This window comes from Mus caroli, unplaced genomic scaffold (genome assembly GCF_978045245.1).
Source record: "Mus caroli unplaced genomic scaffold, Mus_caroli_1 scaffold_2, whole genome shotgun sequence".
NCBI lineage: Eukaryota > Metazoa > Chordata > Mammalia > Rodentia > Muridae > Mus > Mus caroli.
In genome coordinates, this window is record NW_028227257.1 from 146,401,309 (window position 1) to 146,423,256 (window position 21,948).

The following is a 21,948-nucleotide window of genomic DNA, read 5'->3' on the forward strand; positions in this document are numbered from 1 at the left end:
GTGTTGGTCTGAGTTTGTTATCAACTCTCTACCCTTGGAGGTACTAACAGACCCTGCCATCAGCTGCCTTCCTGGTAACAACCATGTCTCTCCTGGAGAGGTTGAAGAGGAGGCACTCACACTGAGTTGTCTATGAACCTCAGAGACTTCGAGAACTAATTCCATTGGGCAGTGCACCTGCATACTTACTGTCACACAGTTCAAGAGTGACACTATCACTGCTCCCTGCACTACTCTGTGTACTCCCAATTCAGCCATCCTCTCTGCATTCTCCTTTCTGCTTTCTGGATCGACAACACTACTCAACAGCAGGTCCGAGGTGCTTTTTAAACATTCTACTTCTGAGCCTTGAGCAAAAGCTGCTGTCTGGGGAGGGCGGGCCTCCTCCGCCTCCCTTAAAACAGGACTGCTTTATTGTTTTCCTTTAGCTCTTCCCCTGGGTTCTTCTTCTCCCGAGTTCTCATCTCTTTCCTCTCTAACTCCCAAGCTGCTCTGCTGCCTACAGTGGCTTCAAACTCATGCTCCTCGCTCCTAAGCTGCAGGTAGTTACAAGCACACACCACCAGGTCTAGCTCTTCAGTTATCTTTTTCATACTCCCCAAATCCTCAAGGTCAGGAGGCCATATAGGTACTGTTGTCCCCATTAACACTCCCAAACTATTGCTTCAGCTTTTCTTGCAAAACTTCCTGTTCCACTAAGTTCCAAACCATCTATAGCAGCACTGTCCCCTCTTGCTCTGGTCTATGGGACTCTGGGCCACAGTAGCTTTTTGTCTTTTTCCTTTAGCTACTTTGTGTGGGTTCTGTACACAAAATAAATCACACTACAAGCCACACACACACATACCCTTCTCAGCAGAGACTAGAGACTAGTCTTACTCACTCACAAACATGTCCAGTACTTCATTAGGAGAAACAGGTACAGGCAGTTCAGTTTATATTGGTGCACTTAACTGCCCCGCATCACCTCCTCTCCCAAGTCGCGGCAGCTGTCACATCACTGCAGCAAGTGGCGCCACCACTGCACCAGCTGCTCATATCTCAGATACTTTTGCTTTCTACTGTCTTTCCATTTGCTAGCAAGTTCAAAGACATGTACTGCAAAACTGTTTCAATGGAACATGGTCTTTTCGGCAAATGGCAGTGGGATGGCCAGAGAGCAACATGTAGAAGGATGAACATGCATTCCTCATAGCATATACAAAGATAAATTATAAGAGCAAAACCGAAACACTCATAGGATACATCTTCATGACCTTGAATTAAGCACTGATTTCTTTAAATGACACAAAGTTAAGGAACAAAAAATAAATAAGTTGATCAATATTTTAAGAATGTGTCCGCCAAAGAATATTGTCAAGAAGTTAAAAAGGTGACACAAAAGAAGGGGAAGGAAGAGTTGCATTTATCTGGTAAGGGTTTACCATCTAGAACATCCTGAGAAATCTCACAATGCAATATAAAAGACAATCCTATTAAAATATTAGCAAAGGATTTGCGTAAACATTTCTCTGAAGAAAAAAATACAAATAACCAATAAATACATGAAAGGATACTCCACACCATCTATCACAGTGCAAGTCCCAGCCACATAGAAGGAGCTAAGTTGCCACTGTGTAAAGGCAGTTACAATACAACTGCATGTGCACACATGCATGTACATACACTTCCACCGCACGCACACTAGTGGAGTGCCCCTCATCTATAAGTACATTCTGGATTTGGTTTGCAGTATGAGGGAGGGACATGACACTAAAAGCCATCATATTACAAGCCTCTTCCCATTTATTTAGTGAGTGAATGACAATGAATAAAGTCCAAACTCTCACAGCACTGTCTGATTGATCTGGTACCCACCTACCTCCCATCCTCAGCCAATGCCAACTCCCCTGGCTGCCCATCAGGGTTTAGCTACCTTGCCTGGCAGTGCTCCTGGGGTGTGTGTCTGGACACACATCTGTGGATACCCTGTGTGCATCGCTCTCTTTGCAGACCCCACTGAGAACTACTCACTAGATCTAGCAGGCTCTTCTTCATCACCTGTCATCCTTTAATGTGTGCTCTTGGCCATGACACTAAGTAGCTCTGGGCTTCTGTTCCTCACATGTAAACTGATAATGATAAGACTCTCACGAGGACTGATGCTGAAGCCTCAGCTCCTAGCTCCTGCTTACAGCTCCTTTACTGATGATGCTACAGAAAGAAGCCCTTCTCAGTTACTCTCCCACAGGTACCTTGCTCATTCCCTTTGCACCCCATAACAATTTAGGATTATGCCTTTACTTCTGTTCATCTTTAGTGTGTGCTCTTTGCACCACATTGGTAATAGTGTCTCTTTGCTTCTTGCTCCATGCACCATGCCTAGTAGTGTGCCTGGCAGACTAAAGATGCCCTCCCCACAAAGAATCTGATAGCCAAGACATGCTGGCAGTGGTCTGCAGACCCAGCGGATTGGTAGGAGGGTTTTGGTTTTTGTTTTTGTTTTTTTTTGGTTCTTTTTTGAGACAGGGTTTCTCTGCATAGACCTGGCTGTCCTGGAACTTACTCTGTAGACCAGGCTGGCCTCGAACTCAGAAATCCACCTGCCTATGCTTCCTAAGTGGTGGGATTAAAGGCATGTGCTACCACTGCCTGGCTTGTTAGGAGGATTCTTAAGTCCAAGAATTTGAGGTCTGCCTGATTGGTATGGTGGAATTTTATCCTTACACTAAATGCCAAATGAACAAATAAAACACCATTGAATGTCCCAAATACTTCTTGAGGAACTTAATAAATCTTCATTTCTTTTCTCCCTCTTGCCCTTTTTCGTGGGTCTCTTTCTGATCATACAGGGAAACAGATTTAGCCAATCACATGGTTCCACTTTATAATTCTAGCATTCTACGAGTCCAAACTTGAATAAGGAAAGTAAGATAAAATTGGTTTTAAAGCACTTTACATAAATGTGACTCCTCTTACAATCCAATAACTAACATTAGGCCAAGTGATGGTCCCCAAGTCAATTCTCTACAATGTTCCTGTCTTTTCATAGGTGCAGCCTATGTGCACACATGCATCTCCTGTATGCTTTTTGCTTAGAAATAATAACTGCAGTGGTTAAGCAAGGCTTCTCCAGCAACTGTTTTGACACTGAAGCAGGCCGAGGGTGACCTAAGCATAGCAGAACCTTCCTGGAGAGCTGTGATAGTTGTCAACTTAATTGCAGCTGAAACCTGAAGCTAAACCCCAAACTGCCCAGTATACCTTTCAGGGACTTTCTTTTTCTGTTTTGTGTTTTTGAGAGAGGGTTTCTCTGTGTAGCCCTGGCTGTCCTAGAACTGGCTCGAGTGCTGGGATTAGAGGTGTGTACCACCATAGTCTGGCTGACAGATTCTTCTTAGATGAATTCTGAGGTGAGAAGACTCACCCTAAATCTGGGCTACTGCTAGTGGCAGTCCATATACAAGGACATGGAAGATGGAAGCCTTGCTCTTGGCTAGCTTGCCCTTATTCCTGCTAGCAAGTCTATCCCCCTGTCGCAGAGCCAGACTCCAAAGACTGAAAACAAGCCACTCTCCAGGGCCACTGTTGACTGTCCTGACCACAGCCTATAAGCCACTCTTAATAAATCTCTTTTCACACACCACACACACACACACACACACACACACACACAGCTCTTCCCTTTCACTCACTGAGCTGTCTGGCCAGCCTACTGCTTTCCCTTTTTATCCTTACTTATTCCTGCTGTTACTGTTGCAGAATGACAGCCGAGGGGTCACAGACAGGGCTGACATCTCAAGACTTGGAAACCACAGGGCAGGACCATGTGAATCTGCTTCACAAACTGCAATGTGCTTCCTATGTGCAGAGCAGCATACTAGATGTTTCTGACTTCAGATCCATTCTGATCTCATGATCACATGGGGTCCAAAGAGATAGTGCATAAACTCTAAAAGGAACACTGACTATTCTAGTGCAAACAGACATCTGTTTAGCACTTTGGCTCTATCTGACTTATCCCTCAGCTTAACTCTTTTTTTTTTGTTTGTTTTTGTTTGTTTGTTTTTTTGAGACAGGGTTTCTCTGTGTAGCCCTGGCTGTCCTGGAACTCACATTGTAGACCAGGCTGGCCTCGAACTCAGAAATTCGCCTGCCTCTGCCTCCCAAGTGCTGGGATTAAAGGCGTGCACCACCAATGCCCGGCTCAGCTTAACTCTTAAGAGAGGATTGTACTGGCTAGTTTTGTGTCAACTTGACACAGCTGGAGTTATCACAGAGAAAGGAGCTTCAGTTGAGGAAATGCCTCTATCAGATCCAACTGTAAGGCATTTCCTCAATTAGTGATCAAGGGGGAAAGGCCCCTTGTGGGTGGGACTATCTCTGGGCTGGTAGTCTTGGGTTCTATAAGAGAGCAGGCTGAGCAAGCCAAGAGAAGCAAGCCAGTAAAGAACATCCCTCCATGGCCTCTGCATCAGCTCCTGCTGCCTGACCTGCTTGAGTTCCAGTCCTGACTTCCTCTGGTGATGAACAGCAGCATGGAAGTGTAAACGGAATAACCCCTTTCCTCCCCAACTTACTTCTTGGTCATGATGTTTGTGCAGGAATAGAAACCCCTACTAAGACGAGGGTTGTACCTTTATATTCCAGCAGAGAAAACTACAGCTTCCGACAAAATAGTGTCCTGCTCCATGTTCCACAGCCACATGGAAGAACCCCAACAGCTCAACCTGAGCCACAGTGAAGGGACTCCAAAACCACTGTTCTGAATATCCAACTCCTTCACCCCCTTAGTCAGTCCAAGTGTCAGTAAACCCCACTTTCTGCTGCTCACCTTCTCCCTTTCTCTTTGTCCTCATAAACACAACAAAAGATTTATGTTGAGCAGCCTCCTACAGAAGGGTCTAGATCTGAGGGAGGAGAATATCAAGGCACAGAGACTCCTTGGACCCCCTCTGATCCTAACTGCAGGACAGTCACTGTTGGTTAGGAGATTCTGGCAGGTGTTAATGGCCTATCCTATGGTCTCTAAACCCTACTCATTTCATATGAAATCAGAAAAAACACTGAGATGCTTAGTAAATGACTGAAGCACTTTATCATTTCAATTTTCTACTTCCATCTTGGGAAAGTGCCTTGTACAAACCCTGAAATTATCTATTTTAATGAGGAGACTCTTGTGAAAAAGCTCCAGGTGGTGGCAGTGAGTTTGATCTGAGAGTCCCTGTGTTGCAAGATTTAGAGAAAATCATCTAAAACATAAAACGATCCATCAACATAATAGAAAGTAATTAACTTATTAAAAAAAAAATAAGGTGACCAAAGGATTAAAAGTATTCATCACACATGAAGAAAGCAATATTCCAGAGACCTAACATCCAAGTATTAAAAAGCACCTAACAATAAACAAAGACTGTGCCACACAGCTTTACTGCACAGCAATTTATGTGCTCCCCAATACAGGATTGGGGAGATAAAGCCATAATTAGAACATGAGAGAGGGCAGGCTTCACAGGGACCGGTTTCAGCTGTATCTCCCTCCCCTCTCATGCAGTCAACAAATACCCACTATAACACCTTGCTGGAACCAGAAGATCAAGTCTAATAAGCATGGTGTGGAGCAGATCCTCAGCAGTCTCCTGGCCTGCTGGGGAGTGAACACTCTAAGAAGGAAAAGATAAAGGCTGCCAAAAAAGGTCAAAGGTGGTCACACTGTAAGGGGTTGAAGAGGCACCATGGGAAAACCTTCATGCTCCCTGACATAGAACCATGAGCCCAGAGAAGCTGCTCAGTGGGTTTACAATCAGCACAACAGAGGCAGGGCAAGGCAGAGGTTCCTTCTGAGACATGATGATTTTATGAGTGGTTTTAATATTTTGCTTTGTATTTTTTATAATGAATACTACGTTTCCAATTAGAAGCAAAAGACTGTATTATAAGCAATAACAGGAACAGAAAGGAGATGAAGAGAGCAAGGGTCAGTACCGCTCACGGCTTAAGGGCCTTAGGTAAGAGAGAGAAGCTCCACGTTAGAAATGCAGCTCGGGTTAAGGTGCCCAGCAAACGCGGACTAGGGACACAGTATGTGAGCTGGGACTTTAGCGCCAGGGCAGCACTTCCCTAGCACAGGTAAGGCCCAGGGCTAAACAGCTTTTATTAAAGAAAAAGAAAAAGCAACAAACCCAGCAGGTGAGGTACCTCAGCAGGTAAAGCACTTGCTGCCAGACCCGATGACCCAGGGCCCACAGAACAGAGTGGATTCCCTAGAAGTGCCCTGAGGACACTATACTGTGGCATGTGCAAACACACATGACCAGGTAAGATCTAAGTATGTAACTTAAACAATTCTAAACGCTGACTTAACTTCAGTCAGCACACGTGAAGCTGGCCATAGATCTGAGGCAGCAGAAGAGTGCTCCCCAGGCCAGTTCTCGCTGCAATCGGCTCTCCTATCAGCCGCACCAGCTACTGGCCCTGACGTGTCTCTCGAACCTTTCTCCTGCTGTCTGTCCTGTGGCACTGGCCCAAATGAAGCCACATCATCCTCTCAGTCATACTGAGCAGCAGTGTTTCAACTGTCTTTACCTCAGGAGGCCCACATCTTCATAGCCCTACCTCCTTCCTGCCAACAGCAGAGATTTCCCTCAAACAACAGATCACACCAGTCAGAAACCTGCTGTTTCCACCACTGGGTGCTAACATTTCTGCCTTGGCATGGCAGCTAATAACCTGGACAACCAGCACCAATGCCTTACTGCTACTCAATACACAAAACAACAATTCAGAGCACAGACTTGTGGTCACCTGCATTCAGATTTGAATCCTGGCTCTGACAGCTACCTTAGACCCTGAGCAAGTAACTGCATCTCTCAGAACCTCCACTTTCTCACTGGGATAAGCAAATACAAGGTTTGTTTCTCACACACCACCCACAGACACTCACTGACCAAGGAATGCAGACTTTCCTCTGCCCTTCAACACAAACGTCTCCTCTTCCAAGAAGGTAAAGTTCAGAATCACTGCCTCGCCCCTACTTCCTTGATTCTCACAACCTTACAGTTCACTGTTTTCTATCTCTCCCTTCCTCTTCTCTCATTACAGAAACACAACAACTGCATCCTATCCACTTGTGTGTGTTCCTTGGGCCTGAAGTACAGCAGAGGTTTAGGGTTAGCTTTGCTAAGCTAAACCAACTCCTCGGGTCTCTCACTTCTTTCTTATCCTCGGAAACTGACTGTCTCTGTTACTCCAGGCCACTCTTCTCTGAAATGCCTCCTGCACATATAACACAGGACCTGACATACAGCAAGTGAGGAATAATGATTTAAAACACCTCATTACCTGCAGCTTACCGAGCTGAACAGATTTAACATCCCACTACTGTAAGCTGTATTCTCTGAAGCATTCTTTGATATAAATATGTACACATTCTATGTGTATATTACTGGGTAAAGGGATATGAGTCTTTGTAGCTTATGATACATTGAAATGTGTTTTCAAGCCTATCAAGAGAATATCAACATTATGAACCATAAGCCATCTTATTAATAATCTAATAATTAGCTTTTCCAATCTAAATATAAAGCTTAAAAAGGATTTGTCACAGAGAATGTAAATAGGAAGTAACTGAAACGTATAGCAATGGACATGATGATGGACTGGTCCATCTAGACAATGTGTCTCATTAACTAAAATAATATAGAACCTAGATACATACATATATAGCCTATATTATCTATTGCCTATAATAAAACCAATACAAGATTAGACACTTTATAGTTTCCAAAATAGAGGAAGCAGAAAGAACAGATGCTGCTCAATTTCAAATAATCTTTTTTAAAAATAATTTTATGCTAAACTAAGTATGCACATGCTTTTAATTCTAGCACTAAGGAGGCAGAGGCAGGCAGACTGCTGCAAGTTCAAGGCCAGCCTGGTCTACATAGAGAGAGCCTGCTTCAAAAACAAAAACAAAAACAAAAATCCCAAAACAACAAAACCCTGTATTTATTTTGAGTGTGTGTGTTCTGCCTGTATGTATATCTGTGCATTACATTTGTGCCTGATGTCTGAGGTTAAGAGGGTGTTGGATCCTTTCAACTGGAGTTACAAACAATTGTGAGCCACCATGTAGGTACCTGGAATCAAACCTAGGTCCTCTGGGAGAGTAGCCAGCGTTCTTAAGTGCTAAGCCATCTTTCAAGCCTGCCCCTGACTCCCTTTGGACAGGGTCTCACTCTATAGCCCTGGCTAGCCAGGACCTTGCTATGTAGGTCTTGCTGGTCTCACATGTGTGACCTTCCTATCTTTGCTTCCTGCATGCTGCTGGGATTGCAAGCTACATGGACTGCTTAAAATGATCTTCACTCAGGAACTACCCTCATCACTTGAGTCAACTGAACTAAGACTTACGAACATAAGGCTCAGGTAGCAGGGCTACTTAACATAAACACTTCCAATAATAAATTGAATAGCAGATCTCCAAACTGTTGCTAAGTGTTCAATTTCTTTGCCAAAGGAAGGAAACAGAAAGGACAGATAACCTAGGCTTCTGCAATTAAAGAGACAAAAAGCAGGCAACGTTATTCCATTAGTCACAACTGCACAAACAGATCATTATATGTAGTTTTAATGCACAAATAAATGCATCAGTGTATCTAGACAACATAATAACACAAATTGATAAAAGGTTTATTTTATTTGTAGTCTTTGAAAGGAAATATTGTGTTTAAGCAATAGCTGCTTTGCCTTTCTACTGACACCTTTCTCCCTCTCCTACTAGGTGATAGCAAGGCAAGATCTGGTACACTTATATGCTCACTTCTCTAACCACACTTAATGGTTTCCATTTGAAGATAAGTAATATTTTCAAACACAATAAACCAGATTATCTAATTGTGAAAAATAAAGAGGCTCTTTATAACAGAGGAAAAACTTCTAAATACTACAGTTTTATGGGCTCAGGAGATGAACTCACTTTTTTTTGCATTCAAAATAGTAGCAATGAATATGAATAGATTTTATATAAAACTATATGACAAATCCATTCAGAGCTATGGAGTTGGCTTTGTACTGCTATCTTAACCCTCAATAAATCTAGACTGCTTAAAGGCTATTAAATTAACATTTCCCTGATCTGGCACCTGTAGTCAAGTTAATTTGTCAAAAACATTTCTACAGTTTGTCACTGGACACTGTATTTTCTGACAAGCTTAAAATAAAATTGACAAAATCTCATTAATTCCCTCTGAATCACCAACCTTGGTTCCATTAAGCTTTTATTATCAAGAATGTCAACTGTCACTCCTTCCTTAAGGAGGTCAAGTTCTGATCTGGGTGCTTCTTGGATCCTAGCCATTGTAACAGAAGCTGGAAGGCAGCACAGTGTGGTGGTGAAGAGCACAAGCCGGAACTCAGGCCTGCACACAACGCCGACAGAGACTGACCTTCAGCAACTTAGGCTTTTTAGGTCATGATGTCCTTATCCGCAAAGAATGAGAGCCTGAGTTTGGATCTTCAAAACGTATGTTAGATGCTAGGCACTGGACCAGGCGTGGTGGCACACAGCTTTAATCCCAGGACTTGGGAGACAGAGGCAGACAGATTCTGTGAGTTCGAGGCTAATCTGGTCTACAAGCAAGGTCCAGGTCACTCAAAGCTACATAGTGTGATCCCATTGTAAATAAACAACAGGAAATAGGGCATAGTGGCATGGTGCTATATAGTCAGCTAATCTAGCCATCAGTGAGCTACAGGTTTGGTGAGAGAGCCTATCTCAAGAAAATAATAAACAAAAAGTAAGTAAATAAAATGAGAAGCAACAGAGCAAGGAAACAAAGTCAGCCTCTCACTTCCACACATGCATGAGAACACACATCATACACACACAGGATTTTAAAAGCATGGAGAATAACAGTTCTCCCTCATGGGGTTGCAGGGAGGACCTGAAAAGATTCCATAGAGAAGCATTCATTTCTCTGATCCACAGTAATGGCTCGTGAAATGCTCTCGGCCACTATTCTTGCTATATGTGGATATAATAATCTTACTTTATAATTAGAGACTTAAAAGGTTTTATTGACAACCATAGACTTGAAACTCTTAAGACAGCTTCTGGGTATCTCCTTTAAAACACCCTCAGAACGTGGCATGCAGCAGCCTCTCCTGAAGCTCTAAACTCATGTGGCCCTGTCACCAGCTCAAAACAAAACAAAACAAAACAAACAAACAAACAAAAACCTAAGCCCTCTCTCTCTGCCTTACCCCCATGGACAGTCTTGACAATTCAATGTTTCTTCCTGTTGTGTAAAAGATTCCTGCAGAGTTTGCCCACTGATCTTGGTGCCTACTGCTGCTTCACAGCACTTCCCTCCCAGCCCTTGCCCGGCCTCCTTTATACACCTATAACCAAAACTCCAAACACACAAACCAAACCCAACAAAACCCAATGCCACCTGGGCTGCTAAGTGCTGTGGAGTACACTGGACTGTAACCTTTTCAAGAAGACAGCACAGAAAAACTGTAACATCACAGCAAAAGTCTACAGCCCTAGACAGATACTAGGAAGTTGTTATTCTCAAAACTTTTAATGCTCTGATCCTTGGGGGTGGGAGGGAGCCTAGCACCCCTGTTTTAAAAGCATTGAGTTATCCTGTGTGGTTTGAACAATCAACTTAAATAACTTAAGTTAGCAAATGAAGGCCAGCAAAAATACTCAACAGGAACAGGTGCTTGCTCAATAAGCCCAATTCTTGGATTCTGGAAACCATGATTGACGGAGAGAACCAACTCCTGAAAGTTGTCCTCCAACCTCCAGACATACACTGTGACACTGACAAGCTCTCCACAGCATGTTTCTAATAATAATAATACCTTTATTTTTCCTAGACAAGTCATATTATACAGCCCTAGGTAGCCTGGAACTAGCTATGTAGACCAGGTGGTCTCAAACTCTCCCTCTGCCTCTGAAATGCTGGGATTAAGGGCATGCCCCACCATGACCAGCCAGTAAAATAAAAATTTAAATATATATATATATATATATATATATATATATATATATATATCAACTGGGGAAATTTGGTCATTCATTGTCAAATTTATGTTAAGCAGTAAACACAGAATAGGGGAAGCAGGCGGGGAAAACTGAAAGCCTATTCAGACTGTAACAGGAATGGCAACCATTTTCCTCAAGCTCAATTCAGAACAACACACTTCCCGTTACCATCCATGCCTACCATGCTGGGGGTATCATGTCTCGGGTGCCAGGCCCCTCAGTGCAGAGGCAAAAGGGTTGGTCTGGACTGTGGGCCTGTCAGCTTTGAGCGGTCTGACTATGTACAAGTCTGTAAGTCTGTAACCTCGTTAGAAGTCAAGTTCCCTCAGCTGTGAAATACATAGGAGAACATATGTTTTTAAAATACCGCAGTCTAAAGCAAAAGTGAAGCCTGTACCATGGCTCTGTGGAACTGGGGTGTAGATCTGTGCAGAGGCCCTGAGTTGATGCTTGCATCTCTCCTGCAAGAGCTCTGTTCCCACGACTGTTATGTAGTCAGTGATCCTTCTTTTGTGGTCAAAGCTGCTGCTCAGACAAAATATTCTTCTATGCAAAAGGAGGCACAGGCAACAGGGGAAGGTTTCTTCAGTTGTTTGCAAAGAAAATCTATAACAATCTCCTCTCATCTGGCATGGAGACAGTTACAGTATGTCCTAGGATTCAGTCATCTTAAAGCCATTTTTACAAGATAAAAAGTGTCCATCTTGAATTTTCATAGCCATTGTGGGATTTTTTTGATCATTAAATGCTACACAGCACTTTGCATTTAATTATACAAACAATGGCTTCCATAATGATGATAATATCAGGGAAAGGTAATTTGCATGAACTAAGCCCCATCACCTAGCATAAGTTTAGAGATCTCTTTATTATTAAATCATTTATATAATAAAATCAATACACTTTAAAAGTAAAAATAGGGTTTTTTAGACCATAAAGAAGAGTTACATGTTTTAAACGCTATCAATTTTCATAGTATAATGAGTCTTTTAAGATTTAATACCAACTTTCAACATTAAAACTCAATGGAAAGCACATGCTTGGCTCCATTACTAGTTGGGGGAGCTCTGGCAAAGGTCACACAGTTGGCCATCACCACAGTCCTCAACTACAGGGAACTGTGGCACAACCCCGCAATTACCCCATGGACAACTGAACTTCAAGAGGCTGAAACATTTCTGAGCAGAGCTGCAAAGACAGTGAAGATCCAGGCACAGATTTTCTTGTAGAGTTTCAGTTGATTAAACACTAACATAAATATTCACCTTAAAATTCTATTTTCCTTGATTTACCTGGTCTTTAAGACCCACACATTTCTCTGTAGTACCAAGCATATGCCTACTTTATCAGTTAAGACTTGATGTTTTTCAATGATAGAATTCAAACACTTCACCAAATCATCATTTAGTAAGTCCTAAAAACCTTGTAAAATTAATCTTTCATGCACATACAGCTTATCCAAAGTTGGGCTATAATTAGACAGCCCTGGCATAAATGAGCTTACTACTTTATTTGCTCAATCAGTGTATGTCTCTTCAGTAATTATAATTAATTCAAGTCCCTGACGCACCTCCTAACAAACAATGTAAAAACATCAGACAAAATGGAAATAAATAGCCTTACATTTCTCCAATTATGATATTCACTTTCATCCTCAAAATGCATACGTGAGATCTGGGGTGGGTCTGCTCTGTATTTGAAAAAAAAAAAATAAAGCCACGCAAAGAACCTACAACTCAAAGGCCAAAACACACTATGCTTTTTTTTCCCCTCATAGGAAAATACAGACACAAATGGTCAACTGAAGATTTTCATTTAGCAGTTTGTAAATGTACAGAAACAGAATCAGCAAGAAAAAGAGAAAGCAAATCATTATTGTGCATCTAGAAAACCCTGAGAGTCTTGGAGTTACACACAAAATGTATAAGTGTAAAGCAGCATCCAAAACTCTACCAAGCCTTCACCAGGCTCCAGGCAGAAACCTAGGGGAAAGAAGCAAGAGGAAGGAAGCTTCATTGTTTAAAATGAGGGGAAAGTTGAGTCCATGAGCACTAAGGACAGTTAGTACTGAGCAGCTGAAGACAACCAAGTGTGATGGGGAAGCAGAAGCAGGAGGATCACTGCAAGTTTGAGGCCAGCCTGGACTCCACTGTGACTTCCAGGCTGCCTGGACTCACAGTGAGACCATGTAAAGCAGTAAGATATGCTGCTTGCCTGTCACTCTGTGAAATCAGGGACTGCACAGAGCACACCACAAACTGAGCCAACCACTGGGCTGGCAGTAAGGACTGATACCTTACTGTACTGCCATGTAGCTTTTTACCTCTGCTTGATACCGCTTGCTGGGCATGTATCCAGAATCCCAGTATCTCACTTAATTCACCCACGAAGACTGTCTTGGAGCTGAGGAATATTATGTAGGCTACTCCAAATTTCTTAGGAGGCAGTGTCAAGTCCTCCTCCTCCCATGGCAAACCCTTCTCTCTGGGTAAATCTCATACCTGAAGCACTCACTATCTAGCAAGGGGTACAAATGCTGCAGCCACAACTTCAAAACTAGAGGTGGCAGTTAGAACGGGAGGAAGGGGGTAGAGCAAGGGCTGCCTTAGTTACTCAGGCAGTGCAAAGGCTTGCAGGTGGGCACAGTGCAACTTGGTAACCCTGTTTCTAGGATTAAAATGCAAAAGAACATAAGGCCCCTTAAAAAGCTGGTAGCAACCTCTTCAGTTTTCACAAGCAGCAGTCAATACTAACTCACAGATCATAAGGATAGCTATTCTTAAGCGAAGAGACAAATCTGTAATTATAAGGTCTTTCTGTTAGTAAATCTGGTACCCAGGTGGCAGTACGCCAGTGTGCTCTCATCCAGGGAGGAAAATAACAATTTGGCCCCTGGAGGGAAGGGTCAGCAGCATATGGTATCAACCTCCATCCGGCTAGGGGCTTGAGGTGGTCACAGTGCTCCTTAGGTTACAAGCCTCTGCAGGAAGGGGCAGCCCAGACTTGCTAGCTTGTAGAAACTGAAGAGTCACTGGTGTGCCCGGGTCCCCAGGGTGTCTAGGTTAGCCCCTGACATTTCTCCATGCTCATCCTGAGGCTCAGTCAGTCTGATCTCCTTGGAGGTCCTAACTAAACCAGACACTGGCAGAGTTGGATTTTTATCTTATTAAAATAGATATGGCTAATTTGTCTTTTCAAATTCATTTTAAATTAAATTGGATTTCCTCGGAAGGCTGCTGGGTCAGTTCCCCTGCTGGAAGGCAGGACAAAGGTTAATTGCACGCCCTTCCCCAGCTCTTCTGCTCTCCTGGGCAGACTCTGATAACCTGCCCCAGAGGTAGGGAAGGCTTTGGTTTATTGGGCAATAATGCTGCCATTAGAACCATTTACCATTATGCCAGGACCTTTTTTTTTTTTAAACAAAACAAAACAAAAATTCCAAGATATGATTGCAGTAACAGGAAAAAAATGTAATGGTGTTACCAGGTCAAAAGCTAGTTCTTTCAAAACATGAAATCAACCGCTAACGCCTGACCTCTCTGCTTCCTTAGAAGGTTCTAACTGATGCAACAGTGCACACCCTTCTGGAGCAAATTGTTCACTGATTTCAATGGGAAATTCTACTAATGCTTTCACTTAATTTATCTCATTTTAGAGTGTCTATGTTCATGAAAATTTAACCCAGTAATTCCCTGTTATACAAAGCATAACAAAGTATGAATACTTAAATACAGTGTAAATAAAACACTTTATCAATTATATTTTTGTATTCTAAATGAGTGACTTCACTTAGCATGTCTGCCTTACACAGCACCACACTATTTTTCAATTAAAAGTCCAGATGTTTCAAAGGCTCCAGTAGGCACTAGCAGTTATGAGAAATGCTTTCTCTGCATTGTAATCATCACCAGCACACCAGCTCCAGGCTGCATTAACATATCATGTTTTATTCTGTCCCCTCCTCACAGAGCAGGGAATAGTGCAGCCCAGCACAGAAGCACAGGCCGGAGAGCTGGACGGTCAGTTTCCTTTATACCCCATCCTCTGAGCTGTGCATTCTCACATGACTGCAGGACTTTGGAGAGCAGAGTTCACTGTAAATAACCTTGCTTCTTAGCAGGAACAATGATCGGTTTGATTTTCCTCAATGGGGCTGGAGACTGAGCCCATGGCTCAGGCATGCTGCACAGCATTCTAAACCTGACTGCTTCATAATCTGTGTGTGTGAATGGGACAAAAGCACTGCACAGACGCCTACAGAGGCGTCTAATGTGTGGTATACTTGCTTGTGCCTAGTTGACACTCAAAATCAACTAGAACATGGAGTCTATAAAAGCCACCCATAGTTTGTTACAATTAAAGTCATTTATTCTCATTTTTAATGGCAGTTTCATCTCTTGAACAACAATTCACCTGTACTGAAATCAAACAAGTATAACAATTACCCTTTCTCCCATTGACAGAAAGCAATACTAGAGCCAAACAATGCAGTTCTGACAGCTGCAACAAAAATGTTTTTGCATTTAGTATTCTGTTAATTAAATGACCTCTTCATCCACAAACACAAGCAAAAGACCTATTTATTGTAAGAGATATTCCTATGCTTTGTCAATACAAAGTAATTTGTAGAAAATTATAGGTCCTTATCATTAAGAGAAACACTACCAAATCAAGTTCAATCCTAGGTTTTGAGTTACTTTACAAAATTCCTTCCTTTGGAATGTTCTGGGAGGAGCTATTCTAATCCAGATGCCATTCAAAAGGTAAATCCTGCTAGCAGCATCCACCCTCAGAAGGGTCAATCCAGGCAGGCCCATCTCAGCATCTACACAGACAGCTTTGCTCCTTCCTGAAGGAATCTTAGGTGGAACATTTTTAATACATCACAATGTCACTTTTTAATGTGCTCCAATCTATTAACCACATGGCAAACTAACAGGGATTTTAAAAATATGGGTTTTATGGCTTTGTGCTTGTGATTAATTAAATAAATAGTCACCATTTCACAAATCATCCCACTAATTAGTCTAAAGCAGACACTTTGCATTCGGTGGTATTCCTGCCATCTGAAGCTCACAGAAGGACAGGAGCTGTGCAGCATAGGCATGTCTCTGCACTTTGGCGCCCATTGTTGTGACTCTCGGCTGGCATCCCACCCTGCAACCCAGAGGCTGAGGCGCCATCTTTGCAGGTGCTGTAGTCAGCTGGAATTTGGCTCCAGCTGCTCAGAAAAGATGTTCCTCTTAATTATTCACTTACCCTAAAGGAAACAATGGAACAACAAAGAACTTAGTGCAGCCTCCAGCTGCAAACACCAGAGGCATCACCAATAAGGCTCAGGAGCAGGAGCTCAGGAGGGAGCTGGACCCACTGACCTTGTAGACTGCTAGGTCAAGGAAGCTCTTCTCAAAACTTGCTATGTCATTATCTTGAATTCAGGTATTAAGCAATTACTCCCAAGTTCTCTTTAAAGACCCGAAGTCACTCTCTTTTGAGATTGACTAGAATTCAACCGTAGTTGTTTTAGTGGCATATTTTCAAAGATATGAATTCCTTTGAAAGCAAATTAAATTGAGAAATAATTTTTAGTGCCAGAAAAAAATCCAAACAGGAATATATCTAGAATATGATTTCTTTCAGGAAATATACTGAGAGGCTTCCAGTCTTAAAATTCATTACAGAGCATGGAAGGTGCCTTCACTAGGAAGAACACACTACTGTACTGAAAGGGCTGCCCTCCTCCTAAGCTGTGCAGCATTTCCAAAGATGAGAGGAGGAAGTGGAGGACAGGAGGAAAGACCTGGGCTCTGAACCAAGGCAGACGCAGAAGAGGCTCGAGCCTTTCCCTGAGTTGTACAACCCATCTACCCTCGGCTTCCTCCACTGTACAGGATTCTGCATCTATGCTCAATAATTCCAAGGAAACAAACACAGTCCCAGGACATTCTTGCAGAGCAGATGCTAAAAACAGCAGCCACGAGGAATCTCATGAGTCAGTGAGAACTGGCTTGAAAAAAGAGCCAAGCCAACTGAACCTACCCCTGCAGGTGTTGCTTCAAATAGGGAAAAAAACCCCAGGTCGTCTGCAACAGAGGTAAAAGAAGCAAGCGCCTAGCTCTGGGCAGTACTTGTGAGACTCCCCATGAGACAGAAGTTGGAAGAGATTCTAACTGAGCTTGGGGTTCTTGAATTAGAGTTGAATTAGAGTTCTGGCTTAACTACTTATCAGCATGTAACCTAAGGCAAGTCTGTCCACTTTTCTAATCCTCAGATTCTCTCTTCACAAATGGTGTGAATAACAGTGCATCCTTCATAGAAAGAGAAAAACACAAACACATTCTAGCAGGCAGCAGAAACTCAGCCGCGGCTAGATTATGAAGCTGAATCACACAAAACTGCTGGCATTCAATCATTTATGAGCTACGAAGACTGTAATTTCATATGGCGATATTCTAGAGACTAAGACACTAAGTATTATGAGCGAGCTGGAGAAATGAGTGACACCATTCAGAAGCAGAGTGAACTTCACTCTTATCAAAGGAAGACAGCCAGGATACAAAGGTGTTCTTAAAAACCTCTCTGACTGTAGCTGGTACTTATTAAACACTACTGTGGGTCCAACTGTGCTGTGAATGACATACACAGTGACTATGTACAAATCTCAAACAGCTCTGTGATGGACAGTCATCCGTTCTTCCTACTTTGCAGGGAAGTGACCTGCCTGAGGTGACAGATGGTAAAGGTGAGGATGCAAGCCTCCAGAGCCTGCATTCTCAGCCAACTTAAACTGCCTCCCCCCAATACAACATTACTTATTTTGTACTTAATAAAGCTGTGTGAAGACACACAGCAAATGACTTACAAATCAATCTTTGGCCCTTGTGAGTAGCAGAGGTATCAGTGGGCCTCGGGAAGGGGAAGGTTTCAGACAGCACCTGCAGCGAGTGAGAGAACAACACAGCAAGTCCCACTGAGCTGGGTTACTTGAGCACACTGCTCCTCTCTGGCCACAGTGCTATTAGGAAAAAAGAAAAACATTTCCCAAGAAAAAACCTAAGGTTTTCATCAGATAGCTGCTGTGCTCCTAGATGCCATAGGCAACTCTTTTGGCCATGAAAACGACAGCAAAGTTTCTTGTCTGCCTTTTCATTTGTCTTTCTGTGTTTTCCTCTAACTCCTCAAATCCTCTGATGTACGGAGTAAACAGAGAGGAAAATGGCACTAGCAATGCAAAACTAAGTGTGGTGGAACAACCTTTAAACGAGCACGTAGGAGTAATGGGTTCCAAGCCAGCCATAACTACATAGTGAGACCCTGTCTAAAACACAGGGACAGTAAGAATTCAAGTCAGACAAACCTCAAATATTTGCTTTCAAAGCCAATGTAAAATACTAAAAGGCAAACATACTCGCATTTAAGACTTCTTGGGCTGCCTCTGAGATACCCAAAGGAGATGTCTGCTCGGCTGGAAAGCAGAGACACCGCATGCAAACCACTCCTTCTGCTCTCCAGACAGTGCCTGATAAAGCATCTGCAGTGCTGACCCAGCTCACAGCCCCAGCTCATAGCCCCAGCTCTTCCGAAGCCCCGCTCGGGGGTTTCCCTGGGGTTTCCTTTGCAACAATTGCAGAAGAGACTCTGGGAGGAGCCCAAGCAAGCTGTTTTAACCTTCCATAAACTGATTATTTCCATAGAGGATTAAGACAAACGTTTCAAATAAACCGATTTCCTCTACTAAAAAACAAAGTGACAACAGTGGTGTGGAGAGAAGGACAAGGATGGTGATGAAGATGTACCTCTTCTCTCTGGACATGTGGAAACAGAGCAAAGGCTAGACAGAGGCAGGCAATGTAAGCCCCCATTCCTGATAAGATGCACAACTAAGCAGTTACAGAAAATTCGATTTTGGCCAGTTGCAGCAAAGCACAGAAGGAAGCCTCAGCTTTACTTTCTAACCAATGCCAGCAGTCCTGTTTCTCTGCATCTCTGTTGACTGCATGTGTGCCTCCTTTTCAATGGTACTTCCAGAACTTTGGTTACTTTTTGAACTGGGGGACAATGCAAGTACCTATCTATCCTTGTGGTCCCCGTGGAAGGGGACAAAAATCTTTGGGCACAGGAAGAAGGGACCCTTTTTGGCCCAAAGGAGCAGGGATGCCATGCTCAACTACATACACATTGCTCCAAACCAGCCAAAGCTGAAAGTATCCTTAAGGAACATCACTCGGTACAAGCTGGAGAGCACCTGGTTTGTCCAGATTACTTTGGATACCTTGTCTCTCTGCCCACAGTGCTCTGCATATCCTCACACTGTGCTGCAGCAAATATTTGAGAGTGATTATTTGCTGGGTCCTGTGAGTCCTTCTAGCAAATTAGTGAACAAACAAGTGGTCTTAGAGACTCATTTAACCTCAGCTACCCTCTGCACTGGCCTCCCAGTGCTGCTCCCATGTGGGCACACAATATCATCTAAGGTAACAAGGAGAGGCTATCTGTGGGCTACCAACATGTCCTCTATTCATAGCTAATGCTGCCATTTCCCACTATCAAATGTCTGCCCTTCCTGCAACAGACACCAATACTGATTCCCCAATACTGTACAGTTTAAGTATTTCTGTCAGAAAAAGAACACCAATGTTTGAATATGTATAGATCTCTGCCCAAACCCACCAGTGGGAATGGGATTAAGCACCATCAACTTGTCACCAATGACTGGTTGGTCTATCTGAGAGATGGTACAGTACAGTACTCTCTTGGGAAACCAAGAGAGTGGCTGAACAACCCTTTGAAGATAAAGGGTGTGACACTCGCTCAGAGACAACAGCCTGTAAGGCCAGGTGGCAACATTTAAGACAAAACCCAGCAATTACATTCTATGTCCCCAAGAGACAGACTATGTAGCTCTAGGAACTGAGGAAAAGTAGGAATGGTCTCACTCATTATCACTCCCACTTGAGGCATCTATGCTTCTTGTCCCTACATGCTGAAGCCCTTCTGATGGCAGAAGCCTGGTTTCCAAGGGGAGATAATAGGTTTCCACCAGGAGACACAGCAAGAGCTCCAATAAATGTTAAAGTAAGTACAGCTGCCCAAGCCCTTTATGACAAGGCACCATGGGCAAATGAGAAACCAGTATCCTGACAGGAGCAAACAGCTCACAAGAAAAGACAGGACCCCCAACACACAACAGAGGCAGACAGGAGCATACCTCAGCAGTACACTTGAGGAAGGGTGTGTTTATTACCCTTTACTAGTCATGATGGTAAATGTGCAAACGAAGCAGCCACAGGCAGAACAAGGCAAACAAACTTAGACAGATCATCAAGGAAAAGGTCATTTTGCCACAAGACCATCCTGGATCTGCAAAAGTGCTGCCAAGGTTACAAAGGACCAGATAAGTCTCTTGAAGAGAGATGAGTATCAGCTGTGCCCTCAAGATCAGCTGCAGAAATAAAAACTGCTGTTTTTATTTGTAAGTTTCACATACACCCCAAAATAAGGCCAACAAACAGGCCTGAAAGTGTGGCCTATGAATACATGAGAAAAGTAAACTCAAGCAGTATTTAAGAGTGCACAGGCATAGCTGCTGTAATCTCATCCAGATCCACTCTTAGGGAATGAAGTCACATCTCCTAACTGCTGGGAATGGGGCTGGCTGTTGGCTACTAGTCCTTTCCTAGAATTGAGCTGGCTAACAAAACCAACTTGACCAAAGGCTTACCTCTTCTTAGTGTAGGTAACGCCCAAAGTTAGATCAGACACAAAACACAGAGGCCAGCCTCCCTCACCTGAGCTTCACACTGCTCCCTGGAAACATTCCTGTGACAGCACCACAGACCAATTCTCCCCTACCTGATTCTGCTTGTTTCTTCCCTTCAATCCCCTCTCTTCCTCCTTTTCTTTGACACAAGGCTCCCTGTGTTGCCTCCAGCTGGACTCAAGTCCTCAGTTCAAGCCCCACCCCCACCTCAGCTTTTTATGTAGCTGTAACTACAGTTGCATGCCACTATACCTGGCTCAAACCTAAGAGTACAAATAATTATAGGTCAAATTTTCTTGAGAACACAGAACTTAAGTTCTAAAGGACATACTGGTGACCCATCCCTGTATTTGGGAAGTTGAGTGAGGCAGAGGATTGCAAGTTTGAGGACAGCTGAGTTACAAACCAAGACCTGGCAAACCCAACCCACATTATATAACACTATGAGACTTGATGACCAAAGCTCAGTTTATCTCACCAGTTACACTGCTATTTTAAAAGAAGGAAATAAAATACTGTAATCAGTCATATTAAGAGATTTTTAAAAGCCGATATAATATAGCCTACGTAAATGCTAGACAAGCACTGAGCACATGCAACATTCACTCATGACTGTAAAAGTAACTCTGACTGGGTAAGCTAGACGCTCAGAGGATCTTCCCTGATTCAACATGAGCCATCTACCAAGACAGCAAAGACTGAAGTTAATAATTAAATATTCAATGGATTTCTTTTGTAGCTTTGGAGGGCTCAGCCAGTTCTGAGAAGCAAGAAAAAGATAACAAAGTACAAGAATGGCTTTGGGGAGGTGAGTAGGAGAAGGCTACCATCTGAAAAAGTAAAAAAGGTAACAGAATAAAGAGTGTGTATATTAAGGTCCTTGAAGTTAAATCAACTGAAAATAGTAACTGTATTTTATACATTAGCAACAAACAGGAAGTGACTACTGAGTATGAAGGTATTAAGAGAATAAAATACTAATAAGCTGAGCATGGTGTCCTTTACCTACAATCTCAGCACTCAGGAGATAGAAGCTGGAGGTTCATGAGTTCTAGGCCGACCTAGCTTACCTAGCAACCCTATGTCAAAAGAAGTATTTATATTGTGTTGTGCGTGGGTGGGTGATATATATAAATCAATTAAACTATATATT

At 43.0% G+C, this 21,948-nt stretch overlaps 1 protein-coding gene across 7 annotated transcripts in view; it reads right to left on the reverse strand.

Annotated features, from left to right (window-relative positions):
* Mapkap1 (MAPK associated protein 1) overlaps positions 1–21,948 on the reverse strand; it is a 209,598-nt gene that overhangs the window by 124,136 nt on the left and 63,514 nt on the right. Inside the window, exon 1 of one of the 7 annotated variants that reach the window (XM_085834996.1) lies at positions 18,444–18,614. The exons of 5 other annotated variants lie outside the window; for them this stretch is intronic. In XM_085834996.1, coding sequence (XP_085691122.1) covers positions 18,444–18,449 — 6 coding nt within the window. In that variant the 5' untranslated portion in view covers positions 18,450–18,614. Of the gene's footprint in view, positions 1–17,897; positions 17,917–18,443; positions 18,615–21,948 lie in introns of those variants that run through there. One more of the 7 variants, XM_085834998.1, reaches the window with a different exon arrangement.